This window comes from Gobio gobio, assembly GCF_949357685.1.
Source record: "Gobio gobio genome assembly, chromosome: 2".
Taxonomy (NCBI): Eukaryota; Metazoa; Chordata; class Actinopteri; order Cypriniformes; family Gobionidae; genus Gobio; species Gobio gobio.
Genome location: NC_137098.1, coordinates 53355565 through 53379960, shown reverse-complemented (window position 1 = coordinate 53379960; position 24396 = coordinate 53355565). Strand labels below are relative to the sequence as shown.

Sequence of the window (24396 nt, the reverse complement as noted above, 5' to 3'; positions counted from 1 at the left end):
TTCTCATTCGTGTTTGCATATGTTTAAACTATAAAATACAATTATCTTATAGCCTAGCAGTTTTTGATAGGATGGACAGTTGAATAGGAACCCAACCTCATTATACTTAAAGGAACACTCCAGAGTTAAATAGTTGAGTTTTACCGTTTTTGAATCCATTCAGGCGATCTTTGTATCTGGCAGTAGCACTTGTAGCATAGCTTAGCATACATCATTGATTCTGATCAGTCCATTAGCATCTCTTTCAAAAAATGACCAAAGACACTTTCAATATTTTTCCTATTTAAAACTTGTCTCTTCTACAGTTACATCGTGTGCTAAGACCAACTGAAAATTAAAAGTTGCGATTTTCTACACCTATATGGCTAGGAACTACTCGTCTGTCAATGGCGTCATATCCGCGTTACCCTCGGTTTCCACTTTTACTGCCATAGAAACCATGGCAACAGACGGTGACAACAGCGTAATGTCTAGCGCTGTTGTAGTTTCGTTCAAACATTGTGGACCATGGCAAGTAGACTTTGGATCAAAATGAGAAATCAAATGAAGACCAGTATCAACGTGGCGTTTTCAAGATGGCCAGAGCTTCTCAACAAACTTCAACTTGACAGAGATACCGTCCTTGCATGTGCTTTACTAGACATGTAAGCAAATGTACATAAAACTAAACAATGTTATATATGATGAAATGTTAGAATATCATCAGTATGATGTGACTTACTGCTATTCTCATCCAGCCAGCAAACTAACACAGATTTAGGCCTGTCGCGATAGTAAATAAAAAAGTGAGCTTGATAATTTTTCCGGTCACGATAATTTCCATTTGCAAGCTTGTTTGCTTTCTTTCCTTCTCTCTGGCTCTCTGTCTGTGACTGCGCGCGCCTCGTCCGTTTGGGGAGGTGTTTATACTGTATGCTTCTTCGGTTGCGGAGCCGCGCGCAAAGTTTAAAAATTTGACGTGCACACCGCCAAGCGAAATGGTCTCCCGCACACTACTGCCCGCTCAGCGTTGACGCCATTTTTGCCGCGTGCACCCTTGCGCTCGTGCAGACGCGTCGAGTTTAAACAAGGCTTAAAGCTACACTGAAGTTGGCAATTTGATAAATGCAAGTTAATTCTTCAGCTTAATCTTTGTGTGCTAAAAAGGCACATACATTCCTGTAGAGATAGCAATACATATTCTCCTTTTTTTACCCAATAAATGAAAAGCATGTCATCAATGTCTTCTCTCTTGCTGTATGAAAAATCTCACCAAGCTTTCCTGTGAGATGGCTCCAATAATGTGCTTAAAGTCAAGTCAAATTCAGATTGTGCATGATTACATGATATAATCATTTTTTTAATACTGTATCCTAAATTGTGGATAATTAAGCTAAATATCATATGCTGAAGTAAATTTCTGGAGTGTTAACGATTAAAAGAAAAACAACAAGAACCGTACAGAACCGAAAACCGTGATACAAACCGTGGGTTTTGTGAACCGTGCCACCCCTAATATGCACCTAAAACACAATCATCCATTGCAGTTTTCATCCATTTTATTTATTGTTTTGGGTTAACAGACTGAGAGCCAATTGCTTTTATTGTTTTTGGTTGTTTTGTTCATTTATTGCGGATATTTAAAATGTTTTCCGTTTTCAGTGTTAAATAGTCTTTAGAAATAAAAGTTTATTGATCTTTGAAAAGGTGTACCTGCATTATTATGCCATTATCATTATTTTAGATGAAAATGGTCTCAGAACGACAATATTATCATTTATCGCAATAATTTCTTGGCCAATTTATCGTCCAGCAAAATGTATCATCGTGACAGGCCTACACAGGATAACATTATAACTTTCAACACCCTCAAATGCAGTTTAGTTTAGTGTAGACTTGGAAACAGCATCGCGTTTCCTAACAATTTTAATTCATCAAATAAACTGACCTGTTTGAGTAGTAATTCAGCACTTGCGGGTAGTTCGGTAGAATGAAATGTCCTCATTTCTTTATATCCGCCGGAACTCGCGTGGGGTATTGATATCTGTCTCTTATTAGTTATCGCGCCCTGCTTCATACCAGTCATGTTAAAAAAACATGAATGCATTCACTCATATTTAAACATTATAAGATCCATCGGTATGACGACAAGTTCAGTGATTCCACGCTCATTTACTGCGTCATCAATCTACACCTTTGTTATTGTTATGAAGAGGTTAGCGACCCTAGCAGCAAAAAAATACTTAGTGTAGCTTTAACAGTGATATTCAATTGTGTTTTAAAAGAGTAATTTTAATTGAGCGTTAGATGATGGCAAAAGTAATCTAAATGCAAAAAGTGGTGAACTTAACTGTCACAATTAGCCTAAATTTCCAATATCAACCAATATCAATACATTTAAAAGATAATCTATCAGCCAATAACCAATATGCCAATATAATATTAATGCATCCAAATATATAATTATGACGTTATGTGTTTTATGACACAACAGAAAAACAACAGGCTTCTGAAATTCCCCAACTCTAAGAACCGGTTTAAACAAGTCATGTGGAAACGTTTCTGGATATACTTCTCTGCTTTGAACAAAAAAAGAGGAAGTAAGCAATTGACCTTTAGTAATTCTGCGTTGAGTTACAGTTACGAAAAATATTTTGTTATGCAGTGTATGCAAGATTAAAACAGAAGCAATGATGCTGGCAGCTCGGCACAGTCTACCATACTAGGCCACATAACAGGTGGCTGACACAGGAAACAAATCCAGACTAAACATGAAGCTGTGTTCTGCAAACACTGATGAATCAAAGACACAAACACAAAACAAACCAATCAGGCTTTATCGTTTTCACGGCTGCAAGTTAGTCTGTGGTTTTACAACACGACAAGTGCCGAAGCAGCCAGCCTCCCTCATTCCATCAGGGAATCACAGATAAAGGTCTGATAACAAATCCCTTGATGAAGAGCATTTTGCACCTAGATGCATTTTGCTGCGTTCAGAATGTCAGATACAAGTCGTACAAATACTTCAGCAGCTCTCTGTTTCATAATCTCTTTAGACGCTGTCCATGCGAGAATGAAACTGACATGCTGCATTCTGCATTAACTCTGCTTTTGTCAAAAGAATCAATGGCTCAATGCTTCACTGCACACACACTTGTATTGACCTTCATCGCTCCCACACCGTCTCAACGATGACTGTTAAAGAGGGATCACACAAGACGTGAAGACATTACGCACAACAACACATGACTTCAAACGCGATGCATTGGAAACCCTGACAGCTACATTCACTGATTCAAGCAGAAGCGGCTGCTTATTATGAAGCAGATATTAATAAATTGAAGCTGATTGTATGATGACATAACCGCACTGCAGCAATAACACGTTCATCATTATAGAAAAATAAAATGTACACTGCCACGTTACAATGGCATCAGCTCCTTGAACTGACCACGTCCAAAGACAGATCAGCATTCCCATCACGAGCATGTTCCAATTCATCACTGGTGTCCAGACAGCTGAGGATGTGCAAGGCTAGTGGAACTGCATGCCAGGGATGCAGTAACACTTTGAGATTTTAAAAAGCACCCAAGAATACCTGCAAAGAGACTGTGCAAGTACAAATACAAGGATTTTTTTTTTGGCATACTCACAATCGAGGTGTTTCTTTTTGGGTCCACTGACTTCATGCGTTGTGGCCTTGCAGACGGCTTTGCTGATGGCTGATCCAGTCATGCTGTGCTGGGCCGCAGCGATGCGATCCGTGATGGACTGTCCTGACATTTTTATTCAGCTTTGAGATACGAAAAATGAACACTAAACTTGACCTGGTCTCACTGCAGACGTGTGTATTCTCACTACGGTCTAGTATAGGAGTTGACAATTTTACAAAAATACACTGACTCGATACACGTTTGAATCAGCCACCAAGTCAACTGGCACTAATTCATACACTTGCAGTAAAAAAAGGAAGGAAAAGTTGACCTAACTAGTAAAAATGTCACAACTAGATATGCTGTAACTAATTTGGGAGGGTGATCTGAACTTTTGTTAGCTAATATTACTCATACAGCAATGGCACCAAGAACAGATAATGGTATTATTGACTTCTGAAGATACAAAACAACTGTTGGAAAATGTCATAGCTATCGGTCAGGCCAGCTCAGAGGATTCAGGCAGAAAATATCACCTGTCAGCCAGCTAGAGCCTCACCAATAAAGACCCTAAGAAAACAAACTGGATATAAGAAGCACTAGCAGACTATATTGAGATCAGATAAGCAAAACTGTTCTGTGGTTTTCCTTGCCTTTATAAACCTGCTATTACACTGGCAACAAGACTTAACCAGTCAAGAAATCAAGCAGGTTTTCTTGCGAGAAATATGCATACAAACCAAACCCTATGAGTGACTTGGCAAAGAGGCGGTAAGAAAGGTGGATTAACTCAGAAATGTAACTATACAGGTAACAAAACAAAAGTATTATGTAACCAATCTATTTAGGCGATTTATCTAATCGACAACCTAAACTATCTGCCCAGCCAGCTGAGTAGATAAATCACATCTGAGCTTGAATTACTGCTCCAGCTTTCTTGTATTAGACAACTACTAACAAAAACCAATTCTGCGCGAGCCTAAACTATTCCCATATAACACATAATCTTCAAAAAGAATAGTAAATGTAGTTTAAAAGAAGTCTAGCGTGCATCCCGACGAAGACAGCTAAAAGTGTCCGGCTCAAGTTGGACTCCAGCCCGGTGAGCCAGCGCGTCTAACCGGATGCCTGGTTCTCTGCCCTTCCGTCCCGCTTAAAGTCTCCCTTTAGTCCGCGTATACGACACGGTTCCGTCCGTGGTGAGACCGAGAGACGTCGAGTTGTTCGGGACTGATTGAGGGGTGGTTTAGCTATAACCCCCCAGTCTGCCGCTGTCTCTGTGGCTGTGGTTCGAACTGTCAGCTCTATGTTATTCCGGTTTGGTGAAGAATGCGCTGGCGGAGCCGTTCAGGACAAAATGGCTTCGCTGTGATCAGGTGAACGCAGAGCTGGAGTTTGATTGGGCGGGAGCAAGTGGCCTTCACTCGTTCGTGGGAAATAGCGTTGCCACTTTGAACTTAAACTCTTGTTGTGATTCATTTTTGACAGTTGTTCCATAAATGAAATACCCCTGGAGATTGCTTTTGAAAAATATTTGAATAAATATAACGAATAATACATTGCATTATATAATATATATAATCAGCTTGTAACTTTGTATATGTTTTTTTTTTATTCTATACATTTTACTTTTAAAACTATCCACTTTTTGTATCTCATTTCATTTGGCATTTCCAGTTGACAGCCGTTAGGGACTCATAAATCTAGCTTGGGAATCAATAGTGTTAAATGACATGGCTTTTCATAAAATAAAACACATTTTATGTTTTCATGGGATATATTTTATGTAGTCATTTAAAGTAATACAATTTAAGTTGAATGTTTTGTGGAAGGTTCTTGTTTGCATTCCAAGTATTTGGAAATAAGAATCAAACAAATCAGAAAAGTCGCCGAGCTAGGTAGCTACTCGTTGTCCAACAGTGAGGCTATCGTGTGTGCCTCTGTCAAATATTTGTACATTTTTGGGTACAAAATCTATTCAAAATTAATAATATAGGCCTAGGTGTTATAACCGCATAAATATGTTAATTAGCTATGTTTTATTATATTCTATTAGTAGGCCTATTGCAAGGACCTGTAAACATTCTTGCATTCTGATCTTTTTAAGTTTATGCTCAACAATATGTTCAAAATGTCTCACAGAAAAGCTTATGACCCTGTCATTTAACCTATTTTTATCTTTCTGAAAACAACATCAGAAGCACAACAAAGCTCTCAAAGCAATCTCTCTTTGCCCTTGTTTATTCACGTGTAAATGACTGACATGAATGTCTTGTGCTTTTCACCATATTATGACACCCATCAAATGGAGCAAAGCACATTGTTTGCCTACTTCAGAGGAGCGAGACCATGTATTTTGGTATACTGTTGTATATACTGTATAATAGGCTATAGGCCTATATATATTAGTATATAGACCTATATATATGTATATATATATATATATATATATATATATATATATATATATATATATATATATATATATATATATATATATATATATATATATATATATATATATATATATATGTATTTTATAAATAAAATACACTCTATATAGTCCACAAGTGTCATAATATGGCCAGTTAAGATACATTGGTTAAAAAAAAAAAACATTTAGTGCATTTTGCTTGAACCTTTTTTATTTTATTAGATTTATAAATACTAGAATGTGAATTATATAGTGAACAAATGAATAGCAGTTAAACAAAAACGATGACTTGTGACCTCTAAAGCATTATTAAAACCCATGCAGCATCAGTCAAACATGGGGTAGCCTATAAGCAAAAGGATGTTTCTGAGGGGAAGTACAACATTTAACACACCTTTCTCTGTGAGGAAGTGGTTTAAAGAGCAAAACCACAATAGTGTCAAACCTTGACTACATTTGGGAGGAGCATGAGAACATGTATTGTTTTGAGAAAAACTTTTTATTATGTATAAATAGCTCATTAGTCACATTTGGCTATATATAGTATTAAAACTGATGACACTCTGACTAGACTTCAGAGCTAGCTCTGAGTTCATGGTTAACAAAGACGAAACATTTGTGTACGTTTTTACATCACTGACAAAATTATATGAATACATAATTACTATAAAATTACAAAAAAATAACTATTGACGTTGTGGTATTCAAGTGCACAAAAACAATGCATTTGCAATTAACATTAATGTGTTTACACTGGAACATGCACAACATGTAAGTGATTAAATAAAATAAGATCTAATCCAGCAATTTTTTTGAATAGGCCGTCTTGCGGTTATGCAAAATTAATATCTGATGTGACAGCTCCATCTAGAGGTAAGCAGATGCAATTATTTCCATGGCAACTAGATCCAGCAGTAGCCCTTGGCAACTGATCATTTCCCCAGGGAGGATCCTACTTAATTAAACAGGAGATGTTGACATGTAAATAACACGTTATAGTTCAGATTCTGCCAATAAATGTAATAGAAAGTTGCACCTCATCACTTTATGGATCACTTTATTCACCAAAAAAAAAAAAAAATCTGAATCACTTTAAAGATTACTAAAGAAAATTACATAAATTCTGTGGACCAAGAAATTAAAACATTTTAATTTTTCACATAAATGGTTTCATATTTGTTTGTCCTTGTTTTTTTTTTTTGTTTGTTTTTTTAAAAAGCTCTTTACATTCATTGAAAGTATACAGGGTACTGCAGACTGCCATATCAACGCAAACAGAGGATTTGTGAGAAGGATTTCTCTTGATTGACAGAGCATCTAAAACCTGCTTAAATGGTTTACCCCTCCCTCTCATTCAGTAAACACTTGCATCATTCATAGTCACATGTCTGAGTCCCTATAGATGCTTTTACTGCCAACATACTGTCAGGCTTTGGAACTGTGAATTTGGTAATTATTTAGCAGATGCTTTTATCTAAAGTGAAGGAACGGCACAATAAATCTATTAAATTCTACCTTACAATAACATTCTGATGTCCTAAAGATGAGCCTTCAACTCTGTTACATAAATGAAAAAAAAGAATGATTTGTTGTTGCATACAAGCTAACCTCCACAGTCATGGAGACAGACAGACATTTAAACAAAAGCTGCTATCACACAACTCCTGACATGCTCTCATCTTCAGGTCCAACAACTACAGGCTGGCAGCAGCCGGTGCAAATGTACCGCAGCACGCAGAGGTAAACACTGCCAGACAGTCCCACGGTCAGTACCAACAGGATCAGACTCAGGTACGATGGCCCAGGCTGGTATGCAAATTTGGTGAGCATGTCACTGTCCATTACTGCAGGTAGTTCAGAGTTCTGCGCTGGTGAATTGAAAAGAGTCAAGCTGTTAGTTTTATTTAGCAATTCATTTATTAGAAAATCATATCGTCATGGTTTATTAGCAATATTTAAACTATTTGAACTAATCTCTGTTTTTGTATAGGTCTACCATATTCTACACTGTAAAAATGTATTGTGATTTTAACTGTATTTTACTGTAAAAATGCTACGATGAAAAACAGTTAATTGGTTAACAGAAAGTTTCCTTATACGGTGAATAACTGTAATAGATCTAACCTTACATTTCATTTAATTTTACAATAAAATACCATTAAATTGACAGTTTTTGGAAGTGAAAAAGAACAAGTCATTGTGTAATTTACAGTGAAAACCTGTAAATTGACATGCGTGACACTTCGCATTTGATGTATTTTCATTGCAATAACTATGTTTCTTCTTTGTTTTTTCTATGTACATTAGGGTTTTATGTTATATCTGATGTTGTTAAATTAATGTTTATTGCATTTTTTACATTTCATGTGTTTTACCATGATGGTGTTTAGTGTTTGTGTGAATGACACTGAGCACCTTCTATATATTATATATTACTATATCTATATTGTCCTCTTAAAAGCTGCTTGTGATGAGCTTTGATTCATTACGTGATTATCATCACCACTGTGATTGGTGGTTGTCCGTATATATCAAAGGTACATAACAGATATTAGTATTTCAATAGGTTGGTAATTTAACATTATTTCAGTTAATGAAATGTGTTTTTTTTACCTTAAATTGTTTACAGTGTAAACATAATCATTACAATATAAACCTTTAAATGATACGGTTTTGAACTGCAAAATAAAACATTTTTTAACCATAATTATTACATTATAAACCTTTAAATTATATGGTGCTGTCCCTAAAAACCTAAAACGTTACTGCCGTATTTTTACGGTAAAGTCCTGGCAACCACAGCTGCCGTTTTTTTACCGTAAATTTTACGGGGATTTTTTTTACAGTGTATATTGCACACAGTATTATCTAATTGATGAACATTGTGTTGTTTAGTGTATATTTTCAAAAATTGCACTTACAAAAATGTCTACCAGCCCAGTCATGTGTCATTAAAAAAATCGAATTCGCCTATTAAAACATTTTAAAAAGGCCATCTTCTTTTGTAGGCTACATTGTATTGCATAACACACATGTATTCCTTGTATTCATTTAGGGCTTGTATATGAAGACATTATGTTTATGTTTTAATTTTGATGTTTGTTTTTACAGGTTTTGTGCCTTTTTCTATTCATTCAGTCCAACCTGAAATCCACTGAAACACTTCTACTAGGCTATATAATAGAATAGATCCACAGACAAACAGCATGCTACAACTAATAAAAAACTGTTACAAGACACTAATTATTCATTAACTAAGTATTAATAAATGAAGAGCAAGGCGGCTGGCTGTCTGATGGGATACAGATCAATAATAAAAAACATAATGGACCATATAAACAATATTTTATAAGTAAAAGTATTCAAGGCAGTATCCTACCTGAATTCAATGGGAAAATAAAAAGAAGCAGCAATTCTGTCCCCATCCACAACATTGTGTAGAGTTCCCCGCTCTGCCTGCTGTCATCCTTGGAGGCAACAAAACAATCTTTTAAATTGTTTATTTTTTATTACAATTTTGTTTTTATTAATCACTTCTGACTGGCTTCTTTTGAGAGGAGGACATAATACCACCATTCCCCAGTGTGCTATTAGCCTACTTACCGAAATATCAAACTTGATTTCAGGGAAACATCTTGCACCGCCTCTCTTTCCGATTTATTTTTTTTTCTCCCCAAAGGTGATTCGGTCCCTACAGTCGTTAACCTTTCGACATCCCCTACGAAGAGCAGAAAGCCAGTAACAGTTTCATGACCAACGCACTTTTACGGAATTCCCATTGCTCAGTCCGTGATGACAACGCGCCGCAACACTATCGAATCCTTCGGCTGTCGAGGAGCAAGTAGCCTACAACACATTGCTCCTCTATTCGCGTTTTCCCATACCTGTAAATAGATCAATAGCCTATCCTCCGGGGATCTCAGACCTACAATTATTGCACAAGGCTGGAAATATAACACTTTTTACAACACTGCAGGTGTGAGATGTGCTATAGGCTATCATTAGCGCGTCCAGCTCACTCCTCATATTGTTCCAAACGATAACATGTGCAATTACTACCTCTCGAAATCATAGAGCATCATCACCCCTCAGACGCAGAATTAATAACGCTGGAAAGAAATCACGCATCACTTGTTCTTAAACATTGGATTTGTGTGATCTCATTTTCACCTGTTTTCTGGGGGCTATTCTTCTGATTAAGTGACATACTGGATCATTCATGGTTATTTCCCATTTAAAAAAATGTGTTTTAAAAAGATTTTAAACATTGTATCACACGATGTCCGTGAGTGTTTATAAATGATAGAATTCATAAAATGCTGATATTATATCCAGTTCTTTACTGGCTGTACAAAATCATATTTAGTGGGCTGAATATTTGACTGTCCTGCTGACAAACCTAACAGTTTTTGTTTTTTTAATTTAATTTTTAGAACACCATTTTAATAAAGAGGAATAATGATGCTAGCAGCCAGGGTTTATGCTTAATCTAGGGACACAACTTCAAGTGTTTTTAATATTTTATGCCCACTCAATTTGAAAATTATTTAAATAATTACACTTTTTAACTTTTGTTAATTGTGTTATTTATTATTGTTGTTATATCAACATGTGCATATTTTCTAATACAGCAAGGGCTCGAGATAAACCATTAAAAACAGTAAAGGTTGGTTAAAGCTTTTCATTGTTCAAGCTTTTGCGTACACATATGTTTATGAGCGACCAGTATGGCTGTTACGTTTTTGTGGAAAGACTCATGTGTCATATATAAATTGCCATAAAATTATTCATCATCATGTCCACTGAATAAAAAGTAGGCTTAGTAAAGGTCACTGTTAGACACGCTCCATGTGGTAGACTCTTATGAGGCAAAGAGGACTAAAGCAGTCCAACAAGCAGATCATTTTTTAGACATGATTACTGTACTGTGAGATGATAAACACAAGATGAAATTATACAGATAGAGTTACACAGTCCAAACCACTTCCTCATATAATGTGGAAAGAGTGAAGGCTATTTAGTTAGACAGCTGTGGGGATCCGGGTAAACAGACAGTGAAAAATTACTGCTGTGAGCAGACAGTAAGCATATGGGTCATGACATAAAAACATTCAAACATCCAGTGACACATTTAGACACTAGGCACGCGCCTCCTTTGTGTCAGCCAAGACACTTGAGTGCAATTACTTGTCTGAAGCAACTGCTTTCAAATTATTATTTTTTTGCATATGTATGGATGCACACACAAAATACATGCATGTGAATTCCATGCTATTCACAATAAATTATTTATTTTGTATGCTGGTACATACTAAATATGCATTTCTTTTAATTGAATTCACTATCATTTCAAGACCTTACATCATCCTTGATCCCACAAACCAATGCATATAAAATAGATACAGTACCTCATACACATCAAATCATTATTTTATCTTATTTTATCAGCTATTATGAGTGAAATACTGGCATATCTCTAAAGAACGCACTACAGACAGTATTTTGTCTATTGGTGTTTGTTCAGATGGGCTTTCCATCTGTGGTCTGCATTTGACCTAAAACTCCAAAAATATCTCAGGTTGATAAGCAGCATTGGACAAGTTACTTAAAGTCAGCATGAAACGGAAGTTGTGATAGTATTTTCGTCCTTAATGTGACATGCACTATATTGCCAAAAGTTTTGGGACAACTGCCTTTACAAGCACATGAACTTTAATGACATCCCATTCTCAATCTGTAGGGTTTAATATGGAGTTGGACCACCCTTTGCAGCTATAACAGCTTCAACTCTTCTGGGAAGGCTTTCCACAAGGTTTATTAGGGGTGGAAATCGCCAGAGGCCCCGCGATTCGATATTATCGCGATACTAAAGTCACGATACAATAGGTGTGTTCGACATCGGCTGGATACAAACGATTGGCAAGTGCCGTGTGCAGGCGGGGAGGATCTGCAAACTGAGTCTCACACTTTCTGCTTCCCATAGTGATGCTTGCGCTGTGTTTGTATACTTTATCACAGCTGAAGTGAAATAAATGCAAAACAAAGCACATATGTTTCTGAGACATTTTCATAGGCTATTACTTTATGTACTGCTTAATACATGTTTGTTCAAGAATAAAGTTCAACATAAGTGAACTATCAATGAAGTGGGGTCAACGTTTTTTTATCAGTTTTATTTTGATAAACATAACACAATATAACATCGCAACTACTTGAAAGGAGGTTTTAATGTTATAAAATACAGATATTAGCCTGACAAGCCAGACCCACATCAAGATATGGAGTCTGGAAACTCACCATTGACAGGGCTCAATCCGAGGGGCGGGATAAACGGTTGTCTTTCAAATTCCCTCTGCACGCCATTGGATAGCGCCATGAGCGCCACAACCAACCAGAGCAAAAGTCGAGTTAACGTTAATTGATAGATATCTTCTTTTCTTAAGAATGACTTCAGTGCCGTTCTTTGTTCTTTTCTCAAAGAAAAGCTTAACTCCAAGTCTTCCAGAGTCGCGGCCAAAGCCGATTCAAAAGACCGCTGTTCGTCAGCTTCTGTTTATGAGTAGCACGCAGAACCTCCGCAACTCTGCCGTGATGTGCCGTCATTATGTTAAGACCGCCCACCGACTCTACACACGCTGTGATTGGCCTGACTAGAGTTTGGTTTTTCCAGCTCTCAGGTCTACTCATTGTTGTTGATCTAGTTGCTAGACTACACTCGCGGCAAAATACATTTTCTGCCGCTAGGGTGCGTCTAGATTTTTAGGCTATACAGATATGTGAGCATTAGTAGAACTGAAGGTTTTAGAATAAACACGAAACGCACATGATTGTTGTCATGCGATGAATCCGGCCAATCGTTGAACAGCTGTGTTGTCATTAGCGCGCGGGCAGTCGCTCTGTAGCAGCTGCGCAGAATGCACCAGCCGGCTGCTCTCGAATCGCTCTCGCTGAACTTTGATGGCATACGTCACAGTCACGTGGCGTCGGCGCTACCTCAATTCGGACAAAATTTCTAACTGGCATGCACTGCTTCAAGTCAGCCGCCGATCGGTCTGCGCATCGCTGCATGAAGTCGATCAAGCCTCTATACTTGCTGCAAGAGCGAGGGGAAGTCATTTTGATTAACGATAACGGGGGAACATTAATTTTAAAGGTGTCATAGAATGAAACGTTCACTTTGTAGCTTTTTTGCATTTAGTTAGGTTTCTGCTGTCTGCCGGCTCAGAAAAGCTGAAAATAAAACTTGCAGCTAGTTTGTTATAAACTGTCTGAGTTTGAAAAAATGTGTCATTCGCTGACCTGTTTTAACTTGTTGTGTGTTTTGATGTAACTAACTAGTTATTTGAATCTGACCACCCCCGAACAACATACAGAGTCCGCCCTCTTCCCAGCCCGTTTTGTACACAGATAGCAAAGTGGCTAAAGGCCATTACATACTCCGCAAGAACGAACTTTGTTTTTGTTCTTGCCACCTCAAGAAAACCTTGTGGAGTATGTAGGCTACCAAGAAAAAAGTTCTCGCTCCCAGGGCTGCGAGAACAAAATGAGGTCATTTTGTTCTTGCAACCCTGCTTTGGGATTACTCGCAGCTTGTTCACGACACTGAGCAGAGCATTTTTCTTGTGGGTGTCCGAGAACTATTGTGTGATTGGTCAGGAATTTAAACATGTGCTGCAGTCAAGGGGGTAGCCCAGTCCCCGGAAAGCGTACCACCCATAGGCGCGGCCATTGCTAACCAAGCCATCACCTGTTGTTAGCATCCCATTAACTCCCATTCATTTTGGCCTCACTTTGACAGTGAATATCTTTACATCTGAGGCGTTTAAAGACTCCATTCGTCCATTGTTTATTTCTAAACAAACACGACAATGTATAAAAGGCTCCATTACCTTGTATCTTACACTATCGCCCCGTTGAAGCTGTTTTTGTAAAATATAGGCTAATGATTGCTTCATAACCACGCGACTGTGTCGAACTGTTGAGCAAATTACCATATAGACCCGAGGAGAAGCTTGTAGGCAATCTTTTACTGTCTATGAGGCAATCGGAGGGACGTTGAGGCATAAACGCAGATAGAGATGTTGCAGATCCTGCTTCATTCATCAAAAGTTGCTCCTGCTCACCTTCTCTGTCTCTGCAAGATTCGGTGATTCAGATTTTACGTTGCACAACTACTAGAAGACTTGCCACTGTCGGACAGGCTGATCACGTCACATCTACGTCGTCAAGCTCAGTCTGAGGCTGCGCAGTAAACTCAGCCATCAGGAAGTGAGTGCTTCTACCTGACTTCAATTCTCCCCGTTGAAGTCTATGGAGTCATTCTGTCCATTTCTTTTACTGTCTATGGCTGCAGTGGGCGGGGCCTCTGAGGACTCCCTTGAAGTTCGGCACCTGCTTTTCTCGTGAAGTATGGAACGTCCTGGCTAGAAACGAACTTTGTTCTTGCTCTTGCCACCTCGAGAAAACAAACACATTTTTACAATGAAGTGATCCTGGCATGCAACCTGCTCTGTGTTAAGCTTGGTACATACTCTGCAAGAACAAAGACATTTCTTTGTTTTCTTGAGGTGACAAGAACAAAGTTCGTTCTGGCCAGTACATTCCATACTTCACGAGAAAAGCAGGTGCCGAACATCTCCGTTTCTCCGCATTAACCCCGCCCGCTTTAAAATGCTGACCAATCACACAATAGTTCTCGGACACCCACAAGAAAAAAGTTCTGTTCGGACGATGTGTCGAGAACAAGCTGCGAGAACTCCCAAACCAGGGCTCCGAGAACAAAATGACGGCAGCCCTGGGAGCTAGAACTTTTTTCTCTGTTCTTGCGGAGTATGTAGTGGCCTTTAAAGACGAGACTAAAATGTAGTTTAAAAAATAAAAACCCAAAATCACTCTTTGGTTTTGTAATTTAATAATTTAAATCCCCCAATCAGAACTTAAACTTTGTAATCTGGCAACCATGTGCTCTCAACCAAGCTCTCTTTCTCGATTGTGTTTGCTGAATAACTGCACTTATCATCAAGTGCGTATGTGCTGCGTTATAAGGACAGATTAATTGTGTATTATTAATTGTAAGCTTGCTTAGCGCGGTAAGTCAGTTGTGTGAGCTACTGAAATGAGCCTTGCTGTGAAACAGCCAATCAGAGCAGAGCTCAACATTATTATTCATGACCCTTCCAAATAAGGTAATAACAGCCCATTTCATTCTAGGGACAAATCCTAGGGTTGTAAATCGACTTGTAAAACCGTACCTGGAGTATTTTTGTTCTTACCTAAGCCACATACCTTATATGTAGATATCAGAGAATACATTTTAATATTGTATCAATGCATTCTATGGCACCTTTAAACAAGGTACACTTTTGTACCTAAATGGTGCATATTGGTACCTTAAATGTACATATTATAGTACCTAAAGTGTAAATATTAGTACCTAAAAGGAACAAAAGTGTACATCATTATAACTTGTTAGGTTATAATGATGTGCATAGATAAATCATTTACAATAAATATTCCATAACAAAATAAGAATTGTCCATTTTAATGTCATGGCGACATTGTGTTTTTAGAGCCTCAAGTATCTGTTGAGTGCACAGGAGCTTGTTATAGACTGCATTTAAAATAAAACACCCCACGCTATGTAAATCACAAATGCATGCACACATTTTCAGGACGCAGAATTGAAGTATTAATTTAAGGCTTTAACAGACACAAAAAGTTGAGGCAGATGTGCACACTGCTACAAGAGCCTTATTTAGTTGCGAGTCTATAACATCAAGTATTTATCAGAGGAAACTGTGTAAACGCTGCATGTTTTATTGATGACATTGTTGTTTTTGGCATGTGTAAATGTAAGTGCATGTAAGTGTTAAGGCTTCATGGTCTTTTCTTTCCCACAAAGGTTTACATCAGCACAATTTGAAGGCCCAACAAAGGGTGTGACCGTTCTCTCTCTCTCTCTCTCTCTCTCTCTGTATTTTTCTTTCCCACTCTGTTCTTTTCACCATCTTACTCTATAATTCACTGTAGGGTTTTCAGCTGGACTGGAATTTTGTGCAGACAGAACATCTAGAGTCACTGCGTTCTTTTAGGTTATAATCAAAAGCAGGCAGGATCAGTACACTGGGGTCTGATTCCGCAGGAACATCCTCCATGTCAATGGCAATTATATTCTGCACAAGACACATGATGGCTGCATCAATGTTTGTGTTGTCCTGTTAAAAAAAGAGGAAGGAAGAATATGAGTAGAGATGTCTTTTAACATGTGCAGCTAGTACTACTAGCAAGGTTAATATAATAAAATCTATATATAGCCTATAATTTGTACCTTCGCAGACGTCTCATACCAACCCACAAAACCATGGTCCCTAGAGAAATTGTCGAGTTTGGGCATTTTGGAGCATAAACCATGTCTCTGTTGGTCACACTTGTTGGCCAGCAGGACAGCTGGCAGGGGACGCCCATTGCCAAGGGCAACTTTAGAATCGAGATCTGTTTTCCATTTCAACACAGCTTGGAAAGTGGAGGCACGAGTCATGTCAAAAACCACAAGCGCCCCTACGGCCTCTCGGTAATACACACGCGTCATGTTGCCATATCTTTCTTGTCCTGAGAATAAAGAAGAAAAGAGTGTAAAATAGTTTCTATACTGTATGATATTTAAAGGGTTAGTTCACCAAAAAGTGAAAATTTTGTCATTAATTACTCACCCTCATGTTGTTCCAAACCTGTAAGACCTTCGGTCATCTTCAGAACACAAATTAAGATATTTTTGACGAAATACGAGAGATGAACCACACATAAGTAGCAACGTCATTGCAACTTTCAAGGCCCAGAAAGGTAGAAAAGACATGGTTAAAATAGTCCATGTGACAACAATGGTTTAACCTTAATGTTATGAAGCGACAAGAATACTTTTTGTGCGCAAAAAATAAATAAAAAAATAACGACTTTATTTAACAATCTCTTCTCTTCAACGTACATTCTCCTACACTATTCACGTAGCAAACACAGTGCAGCGCTTCCAGGTTCTACCTCAAAACGCTGGCTCATTTTTGGCCAAAGCTGTTCACGTTAGCACCATGATCCATGTGCGTGATGCTGACGCGGGTGCTAGCCAATAGTGAGCCGGCGTTCTGAGACAGAACCTGGAAGCACTTCTCAGATGGTTCAGAAACCTCTCGGATTTCATCAAAAATATCTTTATGTTCCGAAGATGAACAAAGGTCTAACGTGTTGAAACGATGTGAGGGTAAGTGATTAATGACAGAATTTTTATTTTTTGGTGAACTAACCCTTATACTATACACTCTCAGAAATAAAGATACAAAAACTGTCACTGGGGGGGTAACTTTTCAAAAGGTACACTTTTGTTCCTTTTAGGTACTAATATTTACACTTTAGGTACTATAATATGTACATTTAAGGTACCAATATGCACCATTTAGGTACAAAAGTGTACCTTTTGAAAAGGTACCACCCCAGTGACAGCTTTTGTACCGTTTTTTTCGGAGAGTGTAGACTTGAAGTGATATTTCACTATATTTTTTTCTTTTCTCAGACTGGCTAAACTTTAGAAATGTGCGTGGTTTTCTTGATTACAGACAACATAAACATCTTCCCATATCACAAATGACATGAGCTAGACCACATGGGAAAAACTTTAATCGCTTAAATCTGTCGGATACATTTGTGTTTTCATTTGAGAGAATGGTTCACCAATCGGCCCAGATTTCTCAGCATAATTAGCTTGTGCTAACTAGTTTTACATGCTGGTTTTTAACAATAAATCTAAAGAAACTTTTTTCCCCCTAAAAAAAACCTCTTGTGCAATGGAAAAGTTTTGTGGATGTTAATGGTTCTTCACAGAACCAAAAACAACCTTTATTTTTAAGTATTTTATGTATTTTTATGTATTTTCATCAGTGATGTACATTATGTAACATTATCTAAGTAGTTAAACTAATTTATATATTACTCATATAATAGTATATCAAGAAAAATCCTTTGTGGCTAGTCTGGGATAGGGTGGCCATTTCCATGACACCAAAATGCAGGACACTTTGTGGAATTTAGTGAGGCAAGAATAATTGCATAGGACTCTGGTGTACTCACAACTACAATACAATTTTGTCCATTATTTCAATGGTATCACGATACAGTGATTCTGCAATAGCCTAGTCTATTCATTGCCAGACAATTTGATCTACGATATGATGTAGACCTATGTGTAACAGAAAAGGCAAAAAAGTGTTTGTTCACAGTATTTGTATTTATTCAAGACATTGTGATGTCTGTTTCAAAAACTGACCACTGAGATGAACTGTGAGTGGTCAGTTTTTGCACAGTGCCTGAAAACAACATTTCTGGACTTCTGGAAATAAAAGAAATACATAAATAAACAAATAATGAATGCGAAAAATAAATAAATACACATTTTAGTTCTTAACAAAGAAGTTCACCCTCTGCAGCAGTTTAGGCAGCTCTTTGTTATCTGAAATGTGTATTTATTTATTTATTTTTCGCATTCATTATTTGTTTATTCATGTATTTCTGTTATTTACAGAAGTCCAGAAATTTAATGTTTTCTGGCACTCTGCCAGATTATTTGGTTATGTATTTCTTTATGAATGGTGATGCTTGACCGCATGATTATGATAGACTTTACAAAGCTCTGAAGAGGAGATTTTATCATCCTGAGGTGATGACCTAAGGGAAGACGTAGCCTACCTGCGGCTCCTCGGTTACTTTTATGTTTTTCCATGCTGGCATGTCGGTCAATGGTGGCTTTCCCTTGACTACTAACATCCACTTCACAGCGACACAGTGTGCTTTTTGATATAAATGTGTGCTCTTTTGTCCATTCCGTATTAAATGAGGTCTGAGCGTCTGACATTTTTAGGTATGTTAACGTTATGATATGAAGTAGCCAGCACGTGGAGGTGTGATAGACTGAATAATCTGTGATCTGATATAAGTGCATAATTATTATCACTATCAGTTTTCATATGTATTTTACGTGATTTTGCTTTAAGGGATCATTCACAGATTTGTATTAGATTTATATAATTATCATTTTGTTTTCATTTAAATACTTGTTGCAAATATTGTGAGTTCTATAAAAAGCGCTATCAGTTTGAATTAATTAAATAAATATATTATTATAGTTTTAGATGGATGTGTGTGATTGGTTGTGCGGGCGTGTGCGCGTCATTGCGCGCCTTTGTAGAAATAGTTCTCGCGATACGCGTCATTCATGATAAACAAATGCTTGAACTCGCATCGCTTGGACTTGTTCATTAATATATCATCCTTTCACAGGTAACTAATGTATAAAAAGCACACCATCATTGTTTTATAGGAAGGACTGTTAACTGCATTGTTTTCCTAATGTATATGAGAGAGTTATGTCTGTTTTAGAGTTAACGATCAGTGCTGAGCACATGGTTGGCAAACGTTGCGATTAGCGCGCGCGCTCGAGTAATACAGAGACAGAGTACAGACTATGCAATGAGATTTTATGTTTCATGGTTTCCTTTAGTCATTAATATTGAGTTATGAGTTTATTCAGCGCTGGTTCACTGTTAGTGTGAGTATGTACAGTGTATGACGTCATGATTAGTCGAGCGAACTTGGATGTATTCATGGCATGATTTCAATTTGAGTGCTTACATGACCAGCATGTAACTTAAACATGTATGTAAGTTTGTGATACTCTGTGCACATGTTGATGTACATAATTTCTATTGATTCATGATAAACAAATGCTTGAACTCGCATCGCTTGGACTTGTTCATTAATATATCATCCTTTCACAGATTATTATGAGTAACGTTACTACAGAGGCTTGTTTACGTTAATGATATATCAGATATTTATTTGACACAGCTTTCAGCCAATCATTTGTTTGACCAGAGATCTTACGGCATTAGACGCTATGCTGCTGCGTCCCAATAAAGATTCTAGAGCGGGGTTGTATAGGCCGATTCAGCGCAACTCCAAAACGGAGGACAAATGAGTGTCCGGCTTGAGGCTGTGCCGGACAGGGAGCTTAAAATCCGGACTGTCCGGCCAAAATCCGGATGTATGGCCACCCTAGTCTGGGAACTTTTACCTTTATGTATTACCATTCTAATCCTGATTTCACAGCAACACATGGAAAAAGAGATCGGGATTTAAACATGTCTGGATCAGCACGGTTACACAACAAAAACCATTCAGCCCAATGGTGGGGAAAAAAGTATTTTGTAGAAGATTTTATAAGGACCTAACCTTAATTAATGCATTATCATGCTAAAAATCAAGGCACACTGAGGCCAGTTAGACTGTCACAGCTAATATAGGGTACCTTGGCTTGAAATCCAATCTTATAAGGTCCTCTGAGGTCATAAACTACTGCATTCAATTGGGGATGAGTGTCCTGCAATCTACCAGTTAAGTCCATGATCAGGGGCACAACCATACATAATACATGTTTTCACAGTCAATAAACTATGCTGATAGAAATCTTTATTTAAATCTTAATCTTTTTGTGAATTTAACATCTTATTGTAAACATGAAAAATAAAAACATAACTCTATTTTTTAGAGTTTTGTAAACACATCTCTTGAGTCTTTAGTCTTCCATTCTGTCAGCCATGTTGAATTAAATGCATTGTTTTCTGGTGTGATTTTGTGTGCGTGAGAGTGAGAGCGATGGAAAAGAGTTTGTAGTGTTTTCTGCCAGTAGGTGACGCAAGGGCCGTCACATGAGACCAATATATAAGCATGAGACCAGACCAGTGAATATAAACACGGGACACATTCCTGTCCCTGTGCTTTAGTTTAATCTGAGCATAAAACACAGAGAGGGATTCATAGCACAGTGAGGTCACTCACAACTGCTGAGAGAAGAAAAAATCCCTAACAAGGCATGCTTTGGACTGTTTGTAGCTAATGTGTCCAAGCCAAGCGTTAAATGCATTACCCCAGTAATATCTTTTTGTGTTCGATTATTTTCCTAAGATCAAGTATTATGTTGTAATGGTGCATGTTTCACTGGATGGTCAATAAAACCTCAGCAAGGAAATTGGGTGTTAAAAAAAACACTGTAAAAAAAATCATCTTTTTATCTAATTAGTTTTGTTTCCATTTAATTTATCACAGTACTTTATTTACTATATTTGATGGGTTTTCTGAGTTTTGCTCTTTTTTCATCAGTAGGCTTATTAAATTCAAAGCGGATTAAAATTGATCACTGCATATTGTTTTAGCACTGTTCTGATTTTATATTTAAGGCAACATTAGTATATATTCTAATGGCATCTGACAGATAGGCCTATTAAAAAAAGTTTTTTTTTCTTAAAATATCAAGACTTTACGTTACATTTGCTATATATAGTTCATCAAATTAATTTGATATCCTAAAAACTGCATGGATAATGTAAAGTAGGCCTATACAAGAATTAAATGTTTTGTTGAATGGTTTTAGATAAGTACATAGCATGTCATAATAGGACACTGCTGTCACTGCATGAAATACTCTCAATAACCCATATGTTCATTTATTTACATAGGCCTATTGATTTTCTGATAAGGTAGCGTACGTGTGACTTAACTTGCAGACAATCATTAACATTGTGGGCAAAGGCAAGGAATATAGGCTACATCAGCAACTGACCTGCAATGTCCCACAACTGCAGTCGAATGACTGTGCGGTGATCCCAATCCAGGACCTTCAGAGCAAAATCCACGCCGATAGTTGCTCGGTAATGTTGAGAAAAAATCTGATGCACATAACGCTTTATGATGGAAGTCTTCCCCACACCTAAGTCTCCAATGACCAGTACTTTGAGTAACCGCTCCTGTTGCATTTCAGCAATCTAAACTAGGCTACATGACAAATATAAACATGAAGAAAGAAAGCTTTTGTTTTATTTCTCTAAATTAGTTGTGTTCGGCGGAGTACCGCTTTCTTTACGTCTAGGTTTTCGTTGGTCGTAAAATTGAAAAACAGAACAAAAATGAACTACGTTTCGATGGACGCGCGCCTGACAGCTGTCAAACAGAGCGTTTTAAAATGCGTTTCTTCAGAGGTGAGAAGTTTCACACTTCATTTGCCTGCTGTCGACAACTTTTCATCGCGCGGTGGATCCGCTGTCGAGTCTTTCCAACCAAATATCTCGCTATCCTAGCTGACCGATCTATTGAAGACGCACAGTGTGCCTAACTGAACTTTTAAGACTAGGAGGAGATTTTGGTCCAGCGTTTAGTATGCTATCAAGAATCGCCAATAAACTACAACTCCCGTCATACTGTGCTGGTCCGGTTTGTTTGCTCATAAAACTTAGAATAGAAGGCGCACTTGAAAATATATTTACGTTTTATCAATTCATTAAACCTAAAGGAAGATACAGTATAGGCTCAAGACGAGGTAGCCTACTACTTTTTGTGACATTTCAACCCTCCTAAATGTACATGTATCAAAACAATATTTAATATAATTTCAACGTGATAATGATAGACCGAAAGCCTACCTTTCTTTTAGACGGTTTAACCCATTTGTGCCCAAATTTTTCTGAATGGTTTCATGCATATAGTCATGTTAATAGAGTCCTATGTGAACATGTTCTGCATTTATTTTCCCCAGGTTTTTGTCTGTTTTTTCTTAAAAATTGTATTTGGATGTGTGCCAACTATAGTTGCCGGGCAAGTATGTTGTATGAACCCCTTCAATGTCAAATTTGAATAGGAGGACAACATTTTGCATCTAAACTCAAAATAAATGCTTTCAAAAGATCAATCTTTATTCATAAACAAATGTATTATGTATAAAAGTTGAAGAACATTCAATGCACACTCAAAAAACCTGCATCTATCTTATAATCTTTTGAATATGAAAACACAACAAATACATTTGTCTTAAAATGGTGGGACAGAGTGCAGAACAAAGTGCAGCCATTAAGTTGCCCCAACAGGGCATTGTGTATCAAAAAGTTAAATTAAAATAAATAAATAGAATGACGAAAAAATTACATCTATATAACAAAAAAACAAAAATAGTCCCATAGTATTCAATGGCTGACTGGTGATTTCATATAATAATGTAAATTTAAACTCATTGCTTGTCTGAATTTCCACATTGTAATGGGATCGTAAGCTACTAGTCATAAAAATAATTAGGGTCCTTGACCGATTAGAATGAAACACATCGATTCCAAACTGGATGAAGGGTCCTCAATTATGTATATATATAGGAGGAGGCAAACCCTCCCAAATATAATTGAGGAGGCAAACCCTCCCAAAGAAAGGTTATTTTCATGTTACTAATAAGTATTTTTTGTTGACATATGTATATATATATATAAATATATGCCTTTATTTGCTTGCGTGTCATTGAGATATAAAACATGGATAATATCTAGAAAAATACTTACAAAAAGATATAAAACTAAAAAATTACTGCATAAAACAATTAAAAGCAATGATGTGGTCACACCACTGACCTGAGCCTTTTCAGTGGGTCAAAAACATTAAAAACTGGGAAGTTTAGGGTACTTGAAAACCCATAGCATATGATCAACAACATAAAAAAAAATTTAAAAAAAAAAATTGTGTGTAGCCTATTATTTAGTAGGCCTACCTATAGAATTAATGTTTATCAGCATTTTCACTTGATGGTGAATTCTCAATTAATTTTCATATGTTCCCCAAGAAAAGCTGAAAAAATATAATATAAATATGTCAAAGGAAGGAGGGAATAATTAAAGGTATAGTTCAACCAAAAATGAAAATTACCTCATGATTTACCCACCCTCAAGCCACCCTAGGTGTACATGACATTCTTCTTTCAGACAAATACAATCGGAGTTATATTAAAAAAAATATCCTGGCTCTTCCAAGCTTTATAATGGCAGTGAATGGCAGCCCAAAATTTGAAGCCCCCCAAAAAAGCATCCATCCATTATAAAGGCCTTTTGAAGTGAAGTGATGCGTTTGTGTAAGAAAAATATCCATATTTAACATGTTATAAAGTAAAATATATAGCTTCCGTCAGACTGCCTTCCGTATTCAACTTACGGAAAAAGCTTAACTGACAAGTATGACAAGATGCTACGTAAGCATTTGAGGTGTTACACTTTCTTTGTAAATTGAATACGGGAGGTGTTCTGGCGGAAGCAAGATATTTTACTTTATAAAGTTTTAAATAGGCCTAGGGATATTTTTCTTACACAAACGTATCACTTCGCTTCATAAAGCCTTTAGACCTTTAGACCCGGAGCAGTGTGGATTACTATTATGATGGATGGATGCACTTTTTGGGGCTTCAAATTCACTGCCATTATAATGCTT

The 24396-nt window shown here is 37.2% G+C and overlaps 2 protein-coding genes across 5 annotated transcripts in view; both read right to left on the bottom strand.

The window, feature by feature from the left end:
• LOC307121960 (phosphatidylinositol-binding clathrin assembly protein) overlaps nt 1–4977 on the bottom strand; it is an 80055-nt gene extending 75078 nt beyond the window's left edge. For 3 of the 4 annotated variants that reach the window (XM_079809748.1, XM_079809749.1, XM_079809751.1), the window contains exon 1: nt 3633–4963. In XM_079809748.1, the coding sequence (XP_079665874.1) occupies nt 3633–3762 (130 nt within the window). In that variant the 5' untranslated portion in view covers nt 3763–4963. Of the gene's footprint in view, nt 1–3632 lie in introns of all 4 variants that reach the window. The other variant, XM_079809750.1, reaches the window with a different exon arrangement.
• Nucleotides 4978–12231: 7254 nt separating this feature from the next.
• Nucleotides 12232–22343, bottom strand: LOC307141791 (ras-related protein Rab-32). Its single transcript, XM_079842245.1, has 3 exons — nt 21725–22343; nt 16394–16674; nt 12232–16280 (listed from the first exon to the last, which is right to left on the bottom strand). The coding sequence occupies exons 1-3, from the start codon at nt 21915–21917 to the stop codon at nt 16101–16103; spliced, it is 654 nt and encodes a 217-aa protein (XP_079698371.1). The 5' UTR covers nt 21918–22343; the 3' UTR covers nt 12232–16100.
• Between the last annotated feature and the right edge of the window lie 2053 nt (nt 22344–24396).

What these genes read in the sequence shown, in the direction of transcription:
- LOC307141791 (XM_079842245.1), bottom strand. Translation starts at nt 21,917, where the DNA reads ATGCAACAGGAGCGGTTACTCAAAGTACTGGTCATTGGAGACTTAGGT. An exon ending in GCAGTTGTGGGACATTGCAG is followed by an intron (nt 16,675 to 21,724) that starts GTCAGTTGCTGA and finishes CTTTATTCTCAG; the next exon opens with GACAAGAAAGATATGGCAAC. An exon ending in GGTATGAGACGTCTGCGAAG is followed by an intron (nt 16,281 to 16,393) that starts GTACAAATTATA and finishes TTTTTTTAACAG; the next exon opens with GACAACACAAACATTGATGC.